Source organism: Macrobrachium nipponense, chromosome 23 (genome assembly GCF_015104395.2).
Source record: "Macrobrachium nipponense isolate FS-2020 chromosome 23, ASM1510439v2, whole genome shotgun sequence".
NCBI lineage: Eukaryota > Metazoa > Arthropoda > Malacostraca > Decapoda > Palaemonidae > Macrobrachium > Macrobrachium nipponense.
The window spans coordinates 58387519-58411105 of NC_061090.1; the positions used below are offsets into that span (position 1 = coordinate 58387519).

At 34.0% G+C, this 23587-nt stretch overlaps 1 protein-coding gene across 2 annotated transcripts in view; it reads left to right on the plus strand.

Annotated features, from left to right (window-relative positions):
• The first annotated feature begins 5038 nt into the window (after window positions 1–5038).
• Window positions 5039–23587, plus strand: part of LOC135201147 (fibroblast growth factor receptor-like 1) — a 174032-nt gene continuing 155483 nt past the window's right edge. For both annotated transcript variants that reach the window (XM_064230033.1, XM_064230027.1), the window contains exon 1: window positions 5039–5568. In XM_064230033.1, the coding sequence (XP_064086103.1) occupies window positions 5502–5568 (67 nt within the window). In that variant the 5' untranslated portion in view covers window positions 5039–5501. The remainder of the gene's footprint in view (window positions 5569–23587) is intronic.

Genomic DNA, 23587 nt, shown 5'->3' on the forward strand with positions numbered 1-23587 from the left:
ACAATAATGACAGTTCGGATACTTATGCTTGTTTCCATTTATATTGGTAAAGCATTTGATTCAGTTAACCACGATACTCTTATGAGAAAATTCGTAAGTTTTGGGGTTCTGGCTATTTATATCAATTTAGTTCACTTTTGGTACAGTAATCAAGTGGGTAATTTTATCTGCAGATGTATGGATGCGAAATGTGGTTTTATTGGTCTTCACTCGGGCAACTTGTGCAAAAGTTTTGGCGTTGATTTCCACAAGGCAGTCAAAAAGATTTTAAAACTCGCACATCATGAGAGCAACATTATGCTCGTTGTAGTGCCTTAGTGGCGTGGTTGGTATGGTGTTTGCGTCCCACCTCGGTGGTCGCGGGTTCGATTCTCGGCTATTCCATTGAGGAGTGAGAGATGTGTATTTCTGGTGATAGAAGTTCACTCTCGACGTGGTTCGGAAGTCACGTAAAGCCGTTGGTCCCGTTGCTGAATAACCACTGGTTCCATGCAACGCAAAAGCACCATACAAACAAACAAACATTATGCTTGTCAAGAGGCACTGATTTTAACTTTCCAAGATTTTTTATAAATAAATCAAAGATATTGTCAGCCATGCGGCTGCTAAGCAACTCATGTGGTTTTATTCAAAAAGATTTGATGCATTTTTTTTCACATATCCTCAGTTTTCTTAAAAGAAGTCTACGACTTTTTAAAAAACATTTTATGACAGAGATTCTTTATTGTATAATGATAAAGATGCTATTTTAGCAAGAGTTGGTTTCGTTCAAAACAGTGAGAAGCAGATAAGGGAATTTTTATCATGTGTGTACATAGTTTATTTATGGTTATGTTTTTATTTTAAGCCATAGTTTTTGTTACCTTTTATGACTTTTATACTTTGTATCTAAAATGGTAAATGTAAATTTTAGAAAGTTGATACGACCGGAGTGTTTTGGAAGTTTGGAGCAGGAATCCTGTCCACTATTTGCTTGTTTGTTTTTATGCACTGTGAAGGTGTGTATGTGTACCAGGATAGTTAGTCATGAACGTTTTATACAAACGTGTATATAGTATGTTCTGACGAGTGTATTTTCTAACGCTCTAATTTTTTGTTCTACCTGTGTATCTGAGATATGAAAAATAAAATTAATTGAACTGAAAACTGAACTATGTATCTGTCTGTCTAACGATCTATCTGTCTGTCTAGATATCTATCTCTATATCTGCGCATTCGCTGGACTACATTATGTACAGCTGAAATCAATCACGGCATGCAGTTTCATTTTTCTTTTTTATGTCGTTCTTCCTTTATTTATTTAATACATTTATTTATTCATACATTTCTATATTTATTTATTTCCCTCTTTATTTATATATTTATTTATTTCGTTATTCATTTGTTTTTGACCTTCCTCCGCGGGGCCTATTCCTGTGGCGTTGGATGGAAGGTAAGAGAGAGAGAGAGAGAGAGAGAGAGAGAGAGAGCTGTAGGCTGAATTTGTCTGCGAACTTTTAATTGGATTTTGTGGGCTTAGTGTCCTATTTTAGTCTGGTATACTGTGGTGTATGTTTCGTAAATAATAATCGGTTGAAGGCAAAACTAAGCAGCTGAGTTTTGACGACATAAACCTTAATGGTTATAGTTATCTCTCTCTCTCTCTCTCTCTCTCTCTCTCTCTCTCCTCTCTCTCTCCTACACACATACTCCTACTGTTCTTAAAAATGATAAATCTGAAATTGCAGCTTTCTCTCTCTCTCTCTCCCCTCTCTCTCGCCTCTTCTCTCGTCTCTCTCTATCTCTCTCTCTCTCTCACCATCTCCAATCCGTTCTCACCTCGTTCATTTCTCTTCTTTCTCTCTCTCTCTCTCTCTCTCTCTCGGTTATACAGTGTTTGTTAAACCTTTGACATTTCAATTTTCAAAGTCAAGCTTTCATTCAGTACAAGAATCCTGTTATATCATTTGAGAGATTATCTACGGATAACTGTGAATAATAAGTGAATAATTCTGGAAGTTATTTCATGCTTTTTTGTCTATATTTTCTTGTTAATAATTAATCTTCTAGCCACGCTCAAGTCAAGAGGTTGTTTAGCAATTGCGAATGACTGTGAATAATAAAATTAATAATAATTTTTTTAGGAAAAGTGAATAATAATTCTTTTAGGAATCCAATTTGATGTTTTCTCTTGATTTTTTTGTTAATAATTAATATTCTAGCCACGCTTAAAACAAGAGGCCATTTTGCATTTTTGAAGAAATGTGAATAATGATGTTGATGATAAGTCATTCAGGAAGGTATTTTGATTAATTTAATTCAATTTTTCATGTTAATTATTCATGTTGTAGCCACGTGAAGGGAATGTTGTTATTTATCATTAAAAAAATTATTTATGAATAGCCATGAATAAGTCAGTCAATAGTTGGTTATTCAGAAGGTTATTTTCCATATTTGTTAATTAATCTTTCTTGTTAATTAGTCACTTTCCTTCACCTAAGAGATTACTTGAAAAAAATACGACTAATTAAGTTAATAATAGTTAATTTTGAAAGTAAACAATTTTGTTTATAGTTGATTATTCACATTCCATCATCTGAGAGAATATTTATAAGTAACTAGGAATAATTAAGTTAGTATTAGTTAATCCTGAAAGTAAAAAAAATTATAGCTGATTATTCACATTACATCGTCTGAGAGATTACTTGAAAAAACTACGAATAATAAAGTTAATAATAGTTTATTTTGAAAGTAAAAAATTTTGTTTATAGTTGGTTATTCCCATTCCATCATCTGAGAGAATGTTAATTAATACCTAGGAATAATTAAGTTAATAATATTTAATTTTGAAAGTAAAAAAACTAGGAATAATTAAGTTAATAATGGTTAATTTTGGAATCAAAACATTCCATCAACTGAGAGATTACTTATAAATAAGTAGGAATAATCAAGTTAATAATTATTATATAGCTATTTCATGTTTATTATTCATTTTATATTTATATCATAGCCACGTGATGTCGAATTGCGTTTTCTGAACCGCAAAGTTAATTCAGTTTTGAAAAGACAGGGGGGTGAGGGAGGGGGTTAGGAGTTAGGATTATGGTAGGGGGAAGGGTGTGGTGGTGGGTGGGAGCGGGGGGGGGGTGGGGGGGGGGGGGGGGGGGGGGTGGGGGGGGGGGGGGGGAAGACCAAGCACGCAGGCACACATGAAACTTAACTTATTTTTGGAGACCAAAATGGGATTACTTCACCTAGATAGAAAAAGTGGATACACTTTTTTAATTTTTTATTTTTTTATTTTTTATATATATATATTTTAAAAAACGATGTATTCATATCATGCTTGTATTGAGAGAGAGAGAGAGAGAGAGAGAGAGAGAGAGAGAGAGAGAGAGAGAGACTATATTTTCATTTCGCTGGAAAGCTATATATTTTCGTAATATTCCCTAGGTCATTTCACGTGGACACAATAGAGAGATAGAGAGAGAGAGAGAGAGAGAGAGAGAGAAGAGCCACCAAAATTTCAGATTCAGACTTTCTTGGGACATGTACCGTTGATCTCTTTAAAGTATAGTTACAGGTACATAACGTCGCATCATTTCAGTAAAATATTTGTTCACTAATTGTTCTACCTTACCTGAGGTATTTTGTGTTGGCTAAAAACCCTTTTTTATTAATTTTTTTTTTTTTTTACTTGAATTTGATTTCAAGTCAATGGCCCCTGCGGTGGACTTGTTCCATATGAATATGGTTCTTCGTCCTCTGAATAATAATAATAATAATAATAATAATAATAATAATAATAATAATAATAATCTTTGGAAGCTTGAATTTCAAGTCAATGGCCCCCTGTGGTGGGTTTGCTTTATATGAATAGGGTATTTCATCTTCTGAATAAAAATCATCATCATGATCATCATCATCATCATCATTGGAAGCTTGTATTTCAAGCCAATGGCCCTTATGGTGGACTTGTTCCGTATGAATAAGGTTCTTCGTCCTCTGAATAATAAAATAATAATAATAATAATAATAATAATAATAATAATAATAATAATAATAATAATAAATAATCCTTACTTTATTACTTTTTTTAAATTCGGGGAAACGTTCACTGCCGAGTAATATATTTCTTTTTTCTTTTTTCGGGCGCTTGTGGTATAAATTTTTCGTAATTAACTTTCGGAAATAAAGATTGAAAGAGAAATATGCGAAAAGTATAATTATCCGCGGAATTATTTTCACCCCTCACGTAAAAAAAAAAGGACACCCAGCCATAAATTGAGCGGGGTTCCACTATATATTAATATTTTTATTTTGCATTTCTGAAGTTTTCATCTAATCGAAAATACAAGTTGCCTGGTACGTACATCAATAGCTGACGGAAAGAGAGAGAGAGAGAGAGAGAGAGAGAGAGAGAGAGAGAGAGAGAGAGAGAGAGAGAGAGTTTAAATATTAAAAGTGGAATTATGATTTATTTATCATTCAGAGGGGTTTATTATTTATACATTAAAGCTAACAGAGAGAGAGAGAGAGAGAGAGAGAGAGAGAGAGAGAGAGAGAGAGAGAGAGAGAGAGAGAGAGAGAGAGAGAGAGATTATATTACTTATTATTCAGGGTTTATTATTATATACGTAAAAAGGTAACAGAGAGAGAGAGAGAGAGAATGAGAGAGATGAGGGAGAAAAAGAGAGAGAGAGAGAGAGAGAGAGAAAGCTTTTGAAAGTTCACAGTCAGAATTATTCAGGAATGGTTATTATCGTAGACATAAAGCTGTATGTTACAACAAATCCCATGGAGTTATTGCTGTGGAGAGAGAGAGAGAGAGAGAGAGAGAGAGAGAGAGAGAGAGAGAGAGAGAGCTGAGTTATTGAATAAAACTAAGTCAAAGTTCATTATGAGAAATCGTAATCAGAGATGTGAAAATGAGCGAAAAACACTGAGCTTTAAAATGAGAGAGAGAGAGAGAGAGAGAGAGAGAGAGAGAGAGAGAGAGAGAGAGAGAGGCTGGTGGTTGGTGGTGCTGCCGCTGCGCTATTGAACTCGACCCTGACAGGCAGGCAGACGGAACTTGGAGGTAGCAATGCACTGGGGTCGCCATTCGGCCCCGGACAGTGGAAGCCGTCGCACGTATCGAGTGGCGTCTGAACTCCTTCTCTCGTGGTTCGGCGAGAGCTGGGAAGAAAAGTTAGTTTAGCTTGTGACAACCCGCTGTGATCGGTCGCTCGTTGATCCCCAACATCATAAAACGACCCTTAACGAGTTCGTATGTACATATACCTACCTACTATACCAGTGATTGATATACTGGTATAGTACGTGATAAGTGTTGATGATCTTCCGTAAGATAACGGTCGAATGAGTATATTTTGTGACTTGGCGATTTAGATAGATGTTTAACGTCTGCTTTCCGCACGAAATGTCCGTTATCTGTCATTGTGCCTGTTCGTAGTGTGTGCTAAGACTTTGTGAAGGAAACGTGTAATTAAATAAGATACGGATATTTCAAGACGAAAGCCATGCTGACGAAATATGTGATATTTAGCATCGTTTTACTCCTAACTGTCACTACTCACATCACCAGAGGTAAGACAAAGTCGTGTTTTTTTTTTCTTCATTTCCCTTGTCGAAGGAGATAAGGACCAGGTGATGATCAGTATGCATGCATAATATCTGCATACGTGTGCATATGTATATGTAAATGTATATATATTCATATGATATACTATATATTCATATTTACCATATATATATATATATTATTATATATTATATATTATATATATATATATATATATATATATATAATATATATATATATATATATATATTTATTTATATTTAATATATATATATATATATATATATATATATATATATATATATATATATATATATATATAGATTTGCGTATCTGTGACACATTTATATATTCACATATACTATTTATACACGCACATATATACATATGTATATATGCAGGTATTTATTTATATTGTGTATATATAGATTTGCATATCTGTGTACAATTTTATAAACGTTCGTTTGTCATTGTTCGGCGTTTCCGTCCTGCGCTGTTAACGAAAGCAAAGTTTAACAACAATAAGATCACTGATTTACGAGAAGAGATTTTTAAAGCCAAGAAAGTGTAACAGAAAACAAAACATTGTAAATAAAAAAGCCTACTTTAAATGCCGCACAGTTTTTCCTTCGTATTCAAATACTATTTAAAATGTATTTTTTCCTTTTTTTAAAAATTAGTAACGTTAAAATGGAAAATAAATTTGCCGGACATTTCTCAAGCATTTTTGCTACAGTGACCACTACTATGAAGGATTCCAGTCAGCAGTAATACCGCGATCGACAAATTTTTTTTAATAAAGACCTGTATATATATATAGTATATATATATATATATATATATATATAAATATATATATATATAAATAGTATGTTATGAATAACTTAATCACTAAATATATAAAACGTGGGATTACCTTTATATATATATATATATATATATATATATATATATATATATATATATATATATATATATTATATGATATACTATATATTTATGACAGATTTCTTACGTTAGTAATTATATATATATATATATATATATATATATATATATTATATATATATATATATATGATATAGATATATATATATATATAACTATATATATATATATGTATATATATATATATATAATATATATATATATATGTGTGTGTGTGTGTGTGTGTGTGTGTGTGTATGTATGTATGCAAGAGAGAGAGCAAAGCACTACCGCGTAGTGTTCACTCGACCCCAAAGAGGTGAAACCACTGACCAAAAGAAATTATTTATCATCTTTTCAACAAAAATCTACGAATTCGACAAAGCGCCTCTTATTTATTTATTTATGGGCTTGTTTCTCTCGACGTTGCGTGTGACATTTCGCAGCGGGAAAGATAGAATAAATAAATATAGCTCAGCCTAGGGCTCTAAAGGAAATACATAGGTATATTTCTTTATGTTTTCAGTTTGATGTCTTCCGTGGTCAACCTCAACTGCGGCTTTTCGGAATTTGGGAATGGACTGGAATTACAATTTAGTTTTTTTAATTTATTTTATTAATTTTTGTTTTATTAGAACAGCAGGATAAACTTGCGGTTATTCTGGTATAACATTACGGGTTGACGTGTAAAGTTTTCTTTTGGAGAGAGAGAGAGAGAGAAAGAGAGAGAGAGAGAGAGAGAGAGAGAGAGAGAGAGAATGTCTGTTGGTCATCAGATGAAATGGTAACTAAGGAAAAATCGAAAGTTCTATAAATTATATATATATATATATATATATATATATATATATATATATATATATATATATATATATATATCCTTAGAAGACGGAACTGCAGCTCTAGGTACATCTCATCAGGGGAACCATAGGGAAAGGCATCTTACTCAGGTACATTTATTTCGCCGACGTTTCACGACTCATAGTCGCATCCTCATGGCTATAATTAAAGGTAAACACACGATCATTAAAACTACGCACTGCATAATTCATAAAAATTACGCAATATTTAAAAATTCAATGAATATCAGCTTGTAGAACATTTAAAAATTTATGAATATCTTAAACAGAAAGACATACTAAGCGTTAAATTTATGTACAATAAGTCACATTAAAATTATTTTAAAAATTTCTTTTACAGAATAAAAACATACAAAAATTGTGATATGTCTGTAAAAAAAATGAAAAATAAATAAATAACACTAAAACAGTATGGCCATTCTGTACCTTATCCTCGCAAAGGAAGGGGAGTAACAGAAATAAAAAAAGATATAAACAAACACTCTAGGCGATGAATAACTGAACAGAGGAGGATTGCGTATTTAAGGACGGAACTATATATATATATATATATATATATATATATATATATATATATATATATATATATATACATATATACATATATATATATATATATATATATATATATATATACATATATATATATATATATATAGAGAGAGAGAGAGAGAGAGAGAGAGAGAGAGAGAGAGAGAGAGAGAGAGAGAGGTGGGGCGGTCACTAGTAGGTCAGTTGACGTTATTATTTTATGAATTAAATGCTGTTGAAACAGCTCTAATTTTCAATGCTACTGCCCTTAGAGAAGACCTCCTTCATTTTATTATTATTATTATTATTATATTTAGGAAGCAGACCCTCTCTCAAGCATACTTTATTAAAAGTAATGGCTACTTCAGCAGCGTTACACTTGTAGAGATTCTTCTCTATTTTGCGAATAGCGGCTTTTTTCAGTGCTACTTAAACAGGCTAGTAGAGCGCCTATAGAGGTCATGGTAAAATACAGGGTCAAAATAGGTGTATATATTTGAATTTTACAGATAAACTATGATACCATAGTCCATCAAAGTCATTAACGATTTTCTCTCTCTCTCTCTCTCTCTCTCTCTCTCTCCTCTCTCTCTCTCTTTCTTAAAGGAGAGAGAGAAAGAGAAAATCGTTAAATGACTTTGATGACTATGGTATCATAGCTTATCTGTAAAATTCAAATATATACACCTATTTTGACCCTGTATTTTACCATGACCTCTATAGCGCTCTACTAGCCTGTTTAAGTAGCACTGAAAAAGCCGCTATTCGCAAAATAGAGAAGAATCCCTACAAGTGTAACGCTGCTGAAGTAGCCATTACTTTTAATAAAGTATATTATTATTATTATTATTATTATTATTATTATTATTATTATTATTATTATTATTCTTATTCAGAAGATAGCCCTTATTCATATAGAAGAAGCCCACACGGGGACCATTGACTTGAAGTCAAGCTTCCAAAGTCACGTGGTTTTATTTTAAGGATGTATTCATCATGCATATACATTTCTGTCAGGTACGAACTCGTCCAAATATAAGAACCCATTAAGCTGTTTTTTGAATATACAAAGCTTTTCATATATATATATATATATATATATATATATATATATATATATATATATATATGTGTATATATATATATATATATATATATATATATATATATATATATATATATATATATAACGTTTTTTGTACCTGTTGAATGTATAATGTTCTCGTTCTGTACCTACATCTAGAAAAGCGTCCCTATATTTGGCAAAGTGTTGACTCTACAGATTTTTTAATTTATTTTTTGAACTCTCTGCTTCGACGATGATTTTATCAGTGACTTGATGTTTGTAACAAAGCATACCTATCAGTTATGTCTCTTTTCACCATGCAGGATGATGTATGGTGAGAAAGTCTGTCTGTCTGTCTCTCTCTCTCTCTCTCTCTCTCTCTCTCTCTCTCACCATGCAGGAATTATGATGTTTAGCTGAAACAGTAAGTTAATGATAAAATCACTATCGATATAGGTTGCTAATTTTTTTTTTTTTTTTTTTTTTTTTTTTTTTGTTTTTTTTTTTTTTGTAAATGCTCATTCGACACTGCTAAAAAAAATAATAGACGAAATATGAAAAAAAATTTGTCCTCTCATTTCTCTCTACTCAGCTGCGGAAATAGATGAAAATGAACGCAATTCGTCTACCTGCTTTACACTAAAAAATTTTTTGTGAAAAGTGCTCATTCGTCACTTTGCTGAAAAAATGGGACGAAATATGAAAAAAAAATTATTCCTCCCATTTCTCTCTACCCAGCTGCAGAAATATATAAAAGTAAACGCAGCTCGTCCACCTGCTTTACAAAGATGAATCCCCCCCCCCACTCCCCCCCCCCCCCCCCCCCCCCCGTTAGCCCTAACTCCTTCAATCTGCCATAGGCATAGGCCTACGACCTTTTAGAAGTTAGACGACCTGTCAAGCAATACTCCCACCGGAGCGATACTATATAGATTCTGGTTGCCATTCGAGAGGTTTTTTTCCTTTGTTTTTAACTGTTCCATTGTTTTAGGTTGTTTCATTGTTTGAAATTGTTTCATTGTTTTAAATTGTTTCATTGTTTTTCATTGCTTTGAATTGTTTCATTGTTTTTTTTTATTACTTTCAGTTTTTCATTGTTTTTTCATCGCTTTCAATTGTTTCATTGTATATTCATTGCTTTGCATTGTTTCGTTGTATTTTCATTGCTTTTGGCTTTGGATTGTTTCATTGTATTTTCATGGGTTTGGATTGTTTCGTTGTTTTTTTCATTATTTTGGATTGTTACATTGTATTTTCACAGGTTTGGATTGTTTCGTTGCTTTTTCATTGCTTTGGGCTTTGGATTGTTTCATTGCATTTTCATTGGTTTGGATTGTTTCGTTGTTTTATCATTGCTCTGGATTGTTTGATTGTTTTTTCAGTTGTTCTCATTTGAGGAGGAAGGCTCCAGCTTTAATAGTGAAAGGCAGGAAGTTTAGTTTAGGATGAGAAATGAACTCTTAGCATTTTCTAGGCCAGGGGAAGTTCAGTTTTCGAATAGGCCCTATGATTCGCTTTCAGTTTTCAGATCTAAAAAGAAAACACTACTGAGGCTAGAGGGCTGCAAATTGGTTTGTTGATCATTTACCCTCCAGTCCATCAAACATACCAAATTGCAGCCCTCTAGCCACAGTAGCTTTTAGTTTATTTAAGGTTAAAGTTAGCCATGGATCGTGCATCGGGTGAGCAACTGGAGAGCTGCCGGTCATAGTGGATGGTTTAATACAGCATTGCACGTTGTACAGAAAACTCGATTGCGCCGAAGAAAGTTCGGCGTTGTTTGCTTGTGTCCAAACGTTTCCGTTAACGGGTAAGGCTTTACAGCTGTGATATTAAAAGAATTTTTTTTTTTTTTTTAAATGAGAACTGCTCGCTAAATGAACGCCAATCTAATCTATAGTAGATTCACATCAACCGTGCATTTGACGTCTAGGCCAGTCCCTCACGACGCTCCTGATTGGCCGCTGATAAGCCAATGAGAGGGCTGGAAACTCTCAGTCTTTCTCGAGAGTTCACATAGGCAGGATGTATGTTCCAAATCTCTTGAGGGATACGCCTTTTAGGAGAGATGGAACATACATCCTGCCTATGTGAACTCTCGAGAGAGACTGAAGAGAGTTTCCAGCCTTGTGATTGGCTTGTCAACAGCCAATCAGGAGCGTCGTAAGGAACTGGCCTAGACATCAAATGCACGGCTTATGTGAATCTACTATAGTGTTTCAACCATGTTCTCCTGTCTGGGATGTACGATAAATATTTTTCCTTTTATATATAAAATTAATATCCAATTTAAAATATGATATTCTATTCGTTGCCAAAACTGGGGTCTTTTAATGGGCCGTTATGGAAGTCTTAATTATTCATCGTCTAAAAAAAATATTTATATAACTAAAGCATGGTGCAATTTTTTTTTTTTACAGCGGAGTCTACAGTGCCCCACGTGAGGTGCGCTGATGGCAGTCATCCTTCCTTTGCTGGGCTATTTTTTTTTTTTTTTTTGTGGGTGGGCCGGGGGGGGAGGGGCATTGTTGGGGGCGCGGTGGAATTGTGAATCCCGGAGTAAGTCAAGTATTTTTTTGTTTCCGATCATTATTTCAAATGTCTCGATATTCGTGATGATTATGTACAGTCATTATTTCATATATTTTGACGAAAAATATGTATATATATATATATATATATATATATATCTATATATATATATATATATATATCTATCTATCTATATCTATATATCTATCTATATATATATATATATATATATATATATATATAATGTCTATATACATATATAAATATATACTATTTATTATATATCTATAAATTTTTATATATATATATATATATATATATATATTACTATATATATTTATATATATATGTATAATATATTATATATATATATATATATATATATATATATATATATATATATATAAAATATACTTTGTATATTATATATATATAAATATATATATATATATACTATATATATATGTATATATATATATATACATATATATTTATACATATATATATATATATATATATATATAGATATATATACTATATATATATATACTATATATAAATATATCACATATTATTACTATCATATATATATGATATATATATATATATATATATATATATATATATAGCTATAGCTAGCTATGCATGCATGCATGTATGTATGTATGTATATGCGCACTATCCTTTCGAAGCGCAAGCATGTATATAAATCCGCTGCTCTTTCATTAAACCAACTACGCATTCGTTATTCATTGGTTGTGTGTTCCTCTCTTCGGGGCGTCGCAGGGGCAGAGCAAAGCTTTTAATTTACTACTGAGAAACGAAGGGCACTTAATTAAGCTGGAATCGCGAGTTTAGGCCTCAAATTACGCTTGATTTATGCTCAGGTGGATGACTGTCTGTATGTGCTTGTGTATGTGCTTGTGTATGTGTGTGTGTGGGGGGGAGGGGAGGGGAGGTTGATTGTTTGTGTATAGCTATGTGTGTATGTATGTATTTGTGTGTGTGGGAGAGTGATTGTGTGTGTATGAATTTTGAGTCTGTGTGGGTGCGTGTGTTTAAGCGAGTTTGGGTATGTGAGTGATTGAGTGCGTTTATGTGTGTTTGTGTGTCTGAATTAGTGTGCGTGCGTCCGTCCGTTTGTGTGTTTGTGTGTGTGTGTGTCGTTTGTGTGTGTGTGTGGAAGGCTCACAGCACATCACATGTACAAGAGTCACTTTGATACGAACAATTTAATGATGCCTTCTCTCTCTCTCTCTCTCTCTTCTCTCTCTCTCTCTCTCTCTCTGTCTCACGTTACTCGAGAAGTGAAATAGAAGAGAAAATTAACGTCTTCTTGATTTCCTTCTTAGTTTTAAAGAAGCGTTTTGGGTTACTTTAGAATGAAGAGTGAGAATATATTCTTTCTTGTCTTTGTACTGACGTAACAAAACGTTGAAATGAACGGTGATATATATATATATATATATATATATATATATATATATATATATCTTGGTATATATATATATTATATATATATAGTACTTTATAATATATATATATATATATATATAATGGATATAATATATTATACATATATAATTATATAATATATATATATATCTATTATATCTAATAATTAATATTATATACATATAATTATACTATACATACGGTCTTTCAGAGAAATGCAGCGTTCACCTGTGCCTATATCTGCACAACTGAGTTACAGATACGCCCAAAGAAACACCAATCTTTGTTGTTCCTCTGTGCATAACTGTCTTTCAGAGACGCGCAGAACAACACCAATCCTGTCGATGTTCCTTACTCGAGAACTGAAACGTGAGAAAAGTATTTTATTCTGCAAACAGCAAAATGCGAGTCACTTTTTGATACGATGAGCGAAATGTAAGATCATGTTGTTGCAAGATCTGGTGGAAAAATATTTCCACTCGCTTTCTTTCACGTATCAGAGGAAAGAGTCCTTGTTACAGTAACGGGAACACATAAGAGAACTGTTATTTGAAGAGGGGAAATACCAAGCTCATGTTTCTTTTGTTTTAGTGAAGGAAAAATAAAAGCGTCTTGTGGCTGCCTCGACTGAACGACATCTTTTATTTTTTGGGAGTTTTACCGGCAATGTAGAAAAATGAGCAGTTTCTGATCCAGATAGTTCCTCGTTGGACGAGTGGTCTTCGCGTTCGGCTACCAGTCAGGGGAATTTATTTCTGGTGATAAGAATTAATTTCTCGATATAATGTGGTTCGGATTCCACAATAAGATGTAGGTCCCGTTGCTAGGTAAACAATTGATTCCTAGCCACGTTAAGAAATATCTAATCCTTGTCTGCTTTTTATTTATTGTTCTTGTTAAGCTAAAATATACCTAACTCGTTTTTTGATATGGAGAGAGGAGTTAGTACAAGAGCGAATTTAAGATACGTTTCTGATTTTTTAATCTGGGAGTTAAATTTACGAGTAGATTTTCGCACGGAGAAAAAAAAGCGCCTCAGTAGCGTGATCGATATGGTCTTGGCCTGCCACCTCGGTGGCCGCGAGTGCGATTCTCGGGCATTTCAACACTGAGGGGTGAGATATGTATATTTCTGGTGATAGACGTTCACTCTCGACGTGGTTCGAAAGTCACGTAAAGCCGTTGGTCCCGTTGCTGAATAACCACTGGTTCCATGCAACGTAAAAACAAATAGTTTCTGAAATCTCACCATGTACCAGAAAATGGCAAACGTTTTTTATACTTGAAGACCAAAAGTATGAAAGTCGTTTTTATCACAGGAAACTCGCTGGAGTCAATTCGAGAGCTGAGAAAAGGCGACGCTGGAACCATATTTGAAAAAAGGTTATTTGAAAAGGTATACATTGAGGAGCACTGGACAATTTGTTTCCGGGACGAGGAATCGAGTGTTGCTTTCTTTAAAAAAAAAATGGTTTGGGATGTGAAAATCTGAACACAAATCAAAGCTCAAAGTTCAATAACTATTTTTATTTTCAATTCTGTTTTCCTGATGACGTAAACTAGAATTCAATGATACTTCTTACTATTTCTTAATATCCCGTTAGGGGGGAATAGTACCATCAGTGCACGTCATGCGGTGCACTGTAGGTATTAATTAAGGTTCTCTACAGCGTCCCTTCGACCCCTAGCTGCAACCCCTTTCATTTCTTTTACTGTACCTCCGTTCATGTTCTTTTTCTTCCATCTTACTCTTCTTTACCCATCTGCTAACAAATTTTTAATGGTGCAATTGCGATGTTTCCCTTCTGTTACGCCTTTCAAAACTTTTAACTGTAAATTTCCCTTTCAGCGCTGAATGACCTCATCATAGTAGGTCCCAGCGCTTGGCCTTTGCCTAAATTCTATATTCTCTGTTCTTATTTCGAAAAATGGAGTTGTAATGATATAGATAATAGCCAACTTAATTTTATTTTGAGCAAGCGGTTATATTTGTAGTTTTCAATGGAAGAAAGCTATTGAGATCGCTATTTGTCTGTTCGTCTGCAGTCTGCGCTTTTCCTCTCCGCCATCAGGTCTTAAAAACTATGGAGGCTAGAGGGCTGCAACTTGGTACGTTTGATGATTGGAGGGTGGATGATCAACATACCGATTTGCAGCCCTCTAGCCTTGGTAGTTTTTAAGATCTGAGTGCGGACAGCAAAAAGTGCTGGCTGACGGACAGACAAAGCCATCACGATAGTTTTCTTTTACAGAAGACTAAAAAAAGGAATCCTCCTCTCTCCTTCGAAATTCCAATCGTGACCTTCCAAGAGATATAATGTTACAGACCTTGCTTCTTGACCTGACCTGACCTTTGTTTTTGTTTTTGTTTTTATTCCTCACGCGCGCTTGCTTGCTTTTAGCAGCCTCGTACCTCGTTCTAAAATTCCACCACTAGCCACCCACCCACCAACGTCACCAGCCACCTTATAGCCAGGAAGACATATATTTCTATATCCACTCGTATGGTCTATATATCTCCATCGCAGAGCTCTCGCTCTCTCTCTCTCTCTCTCTGGTCGTTTATCATTGGACTTGGAGCTCGCTTTGCTGATGATCGCGTCTTTCTCCGACCTCCGCCATCTCCTTCTTCGGTTTTAGGAAGAGGAGGAGGAGAAGAACAAGAAGAGGATTAAGAGGAAGAGGAAGAAAAAGAGGAGAAGAAGAAGAAGAAGAAGAGAGGAAGAGAAAGAAAAAGAGGAGGAGAAGAAGAAGAAGAGGATTAAGAGGAAGAGGAAGAAAAAGAGGAGGAGGAGGAAGAGGGGGAGGAATTAAGAAATAAATATCTGGAAGAAGTGGATGAGGAAATGATAGAGAAAATTGTACCTGGAATGGCGAGAAGGAGGAGGAGGAAGAGAAGAAGAAAAGGAGGAGGAGGAGGAATTGATTGAGAAATTGTACCAGGAATGGCGAGAAGAAGAAGAAGAAGAGGAGGAGGAGGAGGAGGAGCAGGAGGAGAAAAAGAAGAAGAGGAGGAGGAGGAGAAAAAGAAGAAGAACAACAACAAGAGGAGGAGGAGGAAACAAGTATCTGGAAGAAGAGGAATTGATTGAGAAATTGTACCAGGCATGGCGAGGTGGAGGAGGAGGAGGAGCGACTACAATAAGCTAAATTATTATTATTATTATTATTATTATTATTATTATTATTATTATTACAGTCCTCCAATTCGACTGGTTGGTTTTCATAGAGTGGGGTTCCGGGTTGCATCCTGCCTCTTCAGGAGTCCATCACTTCTCTCACTTTGTGTGCCATTTCTAGTAGTACACTCTTCTGCATGAGTCCTGGAGTTACTTCGGCATCTAGCTTTTCCAGGTGGCTTTTCAATTATTATTATTATTATTATTATTATTATTATTATTATTATTATTATTATTATTATTATTATGATTTTATTCAGAAAATGAAAAACTTATTAATAGGAACCAGCCCACCACAGGGGCCATTGACTTGAAATTCGAAAGCTTCCAAAGAGTATTTATTTATTTGTTTATTTATTTATTCATTTATTTATTTAGGTTTCTTTACAAATAACTCATATCTCTTCTCTTTGTATTTCCCATTACCTCCTGTTACGACTTTCAAATGAGCACCATAATATGCTTTGGAGGCTCGAATTTCAAGTCAGTGGCCCCTGTGGTGGTGGGCTTGTTCCATATGAATAGGTTTTTCATCTTCTGAATAAGAATTTCCTGAACAGCCGCTGAACAGTTCACTTGCCCTGTTCAAGAACCAAGAATAGTATAACTGTCCCCGAACAATTTATTTGCCCAGTTCAAGAACCAAGGATAGTATAACTGTCCCCGAACAGTCCATTTCCCCGGTTCAAGAACCAAGAATAGTATAACTGTCCCCGAACATCTACGTCCCCTTTGTACGGTTCAAGAACCGGGAGCAATATCACTCTTTACTGAGGCACAGAGACGAAAAAACAAATAGAGATCTTCATTTAGTCAGCTGTGTCAGTCTCGGAGGCCATTACCTTAGCTAAGAAAAATGCTTCTCTTTGCAGTGCAGCTAGACAGACAACCGCCCCCCACCTCCAATCCCCCCCCCCCTTCCCGAAGTCTTGCAGTTCATTTCGAAAACTAAGGGATTTGCAGCCGTCAAGTCGTACCATGAAGTCGTTCAAAACTCTTGAATTCCGCTCAAGACCTCATATCAGCCTCTTGAATCCTGCGATGACAGGATTCTTGTGGAAGTTCGTTTTGATCTTGAGCGCTCCTGAATTGGTTGCACGATACGCTTCCCAAGTTCCAGTTCAGCGTTCCAGTTCAGCCTTTCCACGGCCTGTGGGCATACGTACGTTCGAATATGAACTTATTACCCGCGACGAACCCGAATTCTGACTTTCTTTCCGTTCGTTTCGAATATTGATAGAGCAGATTCTTTTCTCTTCCATTTTCAGCAATAGTTTTGTTTTGTTGAATCTCTGTTCGCTGCCAAAATGCTGTTGCAGAAGTTGAGCTTAAATTCTCTACTAAAAAAATCGTTTTTATGAGTCAAGGTTCTGTCACAGTGATTAAATTTTATATATATATATATATATATATATATATATATATATATATTATATATATATATATATATATATATATATATATATATGATATATATATATATATGGGCTTGTTGGCACACACTATTACGAGTGCTGGAACCCGGCGCCGCTGTCTCCCTCACCTACCCTCCCGATCTACAGGGCCTTATTGAAAGTGGATAAGTGATGGTATTGAGTGGAGATATGTAAATTTATATACAAATATATACATATACTTACATATATATATATATATATATATTTATATATTTTAGGGCTGTTGCCTTGTATAATAAGGCGCCCTATGAGGTAATGTTATATTCTCTGAATTTACATGGTGAAGATCAAGTAGGATTGTACAAGTCTTCTAATGACGATAGCTTGATCGCTTCTGCAAATGATGATGGCTAATTCTATTCTCTCTACATGATAAAGCTTAGGTAAAGAGGAACAGGTCTTCTAATGACGATAGCTAACTCTATTCTCCCTACTACCATCTCGGTTACCAGTCATAAAAGGAACAGACAGTAGCTCGAACATACGAACATACAATCAGATGACATAGTTACATACGAACATACAATCAGATGACATAGTTACATACGAACATACAATCAGATGACATACTTACTAATCACGTAGGCCGCTTGAGCTATAGGTCACGGTGTTTGTCTCAAGCAGGAAGCTTGGACTAAAGTTAATAAACAATTGAATGACTACAGGTGACGGCATGTCAACTTAGCCTACATACTTTATTTTGTATACGTCATCTTAGCGTCTCTAGTCGGATCACATTCCTGCAAGCAATCTGTTGACCTCTTTAGTTTTAGTCTTTTATATATATGGAATAACATTCCATATTTTTATTATGTAAACACTTACATATATATCTATATTTATATACATATATATACTATACACACATATATATATATATAGCATATATACATATATACTATATATATATTTATAGTATATATATATATATATAATTATATTTTTCATAAATACATATAAATATATATATATATAGATATATAGATTATATATATATATTATATATATATATATATATAATCTATATATCTATATATCTATAATCTCTATAATTTATAATATATATATATTATTTAATATATATACTTTATATATCTTTATATATTATATTTATATATAATAATTATATATATATTAAATATATAATATATATATATTATTGGTTATACCTGGGTTGTGTTTCATTTCTTCCGATTTTTCAGGTGTGTTACAAGTCTCTCCCACCGGCCCCCCTGCCCCCCACCGTTTGTTCAATCCACGTATTACAGCAGTTCTGTGTAAACGGCAGAAAACTTTAAATTAAAAAAAAAAAAAATCGTTTCATCTGGCGATTTTCCAACTTTTTTTCCACGTTTATTTTTCTCTTTGGTTTCCGTAGTGTTGCATGATAATCCAATTTATTTGTTTGTGTATTGTTTCATCTCGTTTCCTTTTTCTTTTTTTTTTTTAATTTAACCGACACATTTATATTTTCGCTTACCGCCAAACTACTTGTTTGTAGTTGTTGTTGTTATTATTTTTTTTTGGGGGGAGTGGATGTAGGATTGTTGTTGTTGTTGTTCTTGTTGGGGTGTAGGAAAGGTCTATGGAAAAGCTTATAAAGGTCTGAAAAAGGTGTTTCGCGTTGAGTTGAATATACAGGAATTTTAGGACAGGATATTTATGATTAATGTATTAGAATGAAAATGCAAAAACTAAATAATGTGTATGTTAAACAGTACAGGACAATTATTTCTAATAAAATATAGCACATTTTTTTTAATTTTCTTTGGTGAAACAACGCACTATTTAACCGTCTAGATTTTAGCATGCGTCCCGAGTAAGCAGGAGATCGGTCGTATTATTATTATTATTATTATTATTATTATTATTATTATTATTATTATTATTCAGAATGTGAACCCTCTTCACATGGAACAAGCCCACCAGAAGGACGATTGCCTTGAAATTCAAACTTCCAAAGAATAATTATAATAATTATAATGATTATAATTATAATGAATAATAATAATAATAATAATAATAATAATTATTATTTATTATTATTATTATTATTATTATTATTATTATTTTATTATTATTATTATCATTCAGAATGTGAACCCTCTTCAGAAGGAAGTAACGCAAGCTAACAGGAAATACAGACCATCGGAATCAGTTATTAGAAAAGAAAAAAATGAGCTAATAAATAAAGAGACAGGATAAAAATTGCAGTAAATTATTAAAGTACAACGAGATTTGCTTTAAGGCAGTCAGTGCTTTGCATTTTCGCTTGAGCTTTTGAATTTCCAGTTGGGTAGCGTCTCCTCAGTGAGGAGGAGAGAGGAATAAAGGACCTCAGGAGATGAGAAGTTGAATACATAAACTGCAAAATATACAGAAGCATTATGGAAAGTTTTGTATCGTGGACTTAGCGGAGAAAAATGACTATTCTCGGTTAATTTAGCGCAGGGTACAAAAGTCCCGGCGAAAGGGGAAGACTGCCAAAGTCTTGTGCCTTTCATTTTTAAATAATAATAAAAAAATAGTCTTGTGCCTTCCATTTGTAAAAAAAAGTCTTGTGTCTTTGTACAGGGTGTCCATAAAGTCCCAGTACCATTACAAGCAATAAATACTTGTGGTGGTACTGGGACTTTATGGACACCCAGTATTTGTACCCCCCAACAAAAAAAAAGAATTATGGAAAAGTTTTATTTCATAGAGGGATATAAATAATATTTTGGTAATTTAGCCTAATAATAATAATAATAATAATAATAATAATAATAATAATGATAAAAACTTTATTTCCAATTGACACTGGTTATTCGACAATGCATATATATACGTATAGCTAAAAAAACCCTGAAAAGATCAGCATTAAAATAAATTCATAGTAAATGAAAACCACCGAGATCTTGGAATCTTCCATTTGTGCCAAAAACTGGAAACCAAAACTTGCCAAAAAATTACAAAAAAAAAGAAATTGCAACAAACAAACAGATGGAAAGGCTTCTTTTGGGGCAAATAGCGAAGGTATTTCTTCCCTGATAAATTTACCTTTGATCTTATTGCTGCTTTTATTGTGGTCCCGAGTCGAGCTCGAAGTTGGAGGAGGAGGAGGAGGAGGAGGAGGAGGAGGAGGAGGTGGTGGTGGTGGTGGTGGTGGTAAATACTGTGGTGCACAGAATGTGGAGGAAAATGAATATGGTGTTTGTTAGTTTTAAATGTGAGTGGAATCATACAAAATCATGCATGAACATGCATGAATACATAATGTGTATGTATATGTGTATGTAATGTGAATATATATATATATATATATATATATATATATATATATATATATATATATATATATATATATATTATATATATATATATGTGTGTGTGTGTGTGTGTGTGTGGTATATGATGTATGGATTCAAAAGGCACCACACTGCACCACAAATCTGAAAGAAAATCGTATGACGGTACATAAATATTATTTTATGTATATATATATATATATATATATATATATATATATATATATATATATATCTCACATATCCACAGATGAAAAATAATAGAAAGGGTGTAGGTCCTGACCGGTTTCGGCTTTATTTTCAAGCCATTGTCAATGGCTTGAAAATAAAGCCGAAACCGGTCAGGACCTACACCCCGTCTCTTATTTTTCATCTGTGGATATGTGTGATAAACGAATCACGTGCTAAAGTTATTATAATCATATATATATATATGCATATCATTATATATACACATATTCTCTTGCCCAATCGATTATCCGAAAGCCTTTTAGACATGTGATGTGATAGTTAAAAAGAAATTTGTTAAAGACGACGACGACCTCCTCCTCCTCCTCCTCCTCCTCCTCCTCCTCCTCGCGAATATGACAAGATTAAGGAAGACTCCTTTGCAGACGAGGCATCGGGGACATGGAAATTGGTCTTTTTTTTTTTTTTTTTTTTTTTTTTTTTTTTTTTTTAATCGAGGCTGCCTATCACATTCTCATTTGGGCCCCTCAAATTCTTAGTGGGATCCATTATCAACTCCCGAAGGACGCCCCAGGTGTCCCGTAAGGATGGCGGCTGTCTCGTAAGGATGCTGAACGCGTGGATATATATATTATATATATATATATATATATATATATATATATATATATATATATATATATATATATATATATATATATATAATATAATATATATATATATATATATATATATATTATTTTCCTTTTCTTTTTTTTTTTTTTTTTTTTTTTTTGCTGGGGGGATGCGGGGAAATGGGGAGGGAGGTACGGGAATGCTTATATATTTTTTTTTTTGTACTTGTTACGTTCACTTCACGAAAAGTATGTTTTCATCATAATTAAATAATAAAAAAAACAGCGTTTACCATTGCTGTCTCTCTTCTCTCTCTCTCTCCTCTCTCTCTCTCTTCTTTCCACGCACATATATTTATTAACATATATGTATAATATTCTATATATACATAAAATATTGTACGTATGATATATATATATTATATATATATATATATATATATATATATATATATTATATAGATGCTTGCATAAATAATTTGTCCTCATTTCGTTACAGGAAGCATACGTATACACACAAACATACGTTCATCCAGAATGTCGATACATTACGAAAAAAGTAATATCACGAGCGATGGAATTATGTTCAGTTTCGAGATGCCAAGCTTATTAGCTCCTATCTGCTTTTGACGTGCTAGGTTTTCTTTTTGTTTTTTGGGTGGAGGGGAAATGAAGTAGATATCTGTTTACCAAAGCAGTCACTGACATTTTGTTGTTAATCGGTCTTCGAATAATAGAGGCGTTTTCTATTATATATGTAAATTGACTCGTACGGAAATGTATTATGCAGATAAGGTTTACCCTTTAGTGTTGCAAATGCCATTGCACCTGACACTATTTGTAGTCTCCGTAAGGGTGTAGTGCCGTCAGTGCCCCGCATAGGCTTTACTTTAGGTTATTTGCAACGTCCCCCTCCTTAGGTCTCTAGCTTGAACCCCTTTTCATCCCTTTGACTGTACCTCCGTTCATATTACCTTCCTCAACCCTCTCCTAACCATTGGACAGCTTCAAGGTTTACCTCCTTTTTCACCTTTTAGACCTGTTTGTTGTCAGTTTTCGCTGAATGACCTCATCCTCATAAGTCCCAGCGCTTGGCCTTTGGACCTTGTTACGACCCCTTTGGCCGTAATGCAGGTTCTTTATACTTTAATAATCACAGGGATCGTAGGCGGTAAGAAAGTACACAGGGTAAGAGGAATGTGGACACAAACACCAGAATAAAATTGATATTTAATTATAAAGTACACTTAACACTAAATCAGCCTTGTGATTAAACTTAATAAATATGCGCAATAGCAATAACAAATAACGGGCTCACAAGGATACCTAATACTTAAAAGCTGACCCTAACAAAGCAAGGAAAGGACATAATATGCCAATGGCTCAAATAATAATAATACGGGCCCAATAATGAAAAACCACTAATCTATAACTATAAGAATGAAGGAAGACTAAAGAAAATAAAGACAGGAAAACCTTAAACCTCCTACCTAACCGTGTTGGTACTAAACTTAAAACTAATTCAAATAGACATTCTGAGGGGCAATAAATACCAAATACCCCTAACTCAACACAATATATATATACAAATACAAACAGCTACAATTAACCCTTCAATATTGCGTAAATCCTACGTTACAGAGACGTGGACAGGAGTTCCTGGAGGTCGCTTCAACCTCCCAGCAGCTATACGGGGGAGCTCGCAAATTGACCAGGTAGACACAGGGGTCGAGTTCAATCCCGAGAGACAACACAGGATAATCACCTCTTACCTGGCAATTGCCTCCCTACGTGCCTCCTCACGAGCCCTTAGCTCTCCTGGACCAGCAGCTGAAGACGGACAGGACAGTGGTTGGGCGTAACGCCTCCTACGTGGCGGGACAGCGACGACCACGTCTTCCGCCAAATCCTCCGGCGGGAAACAGGA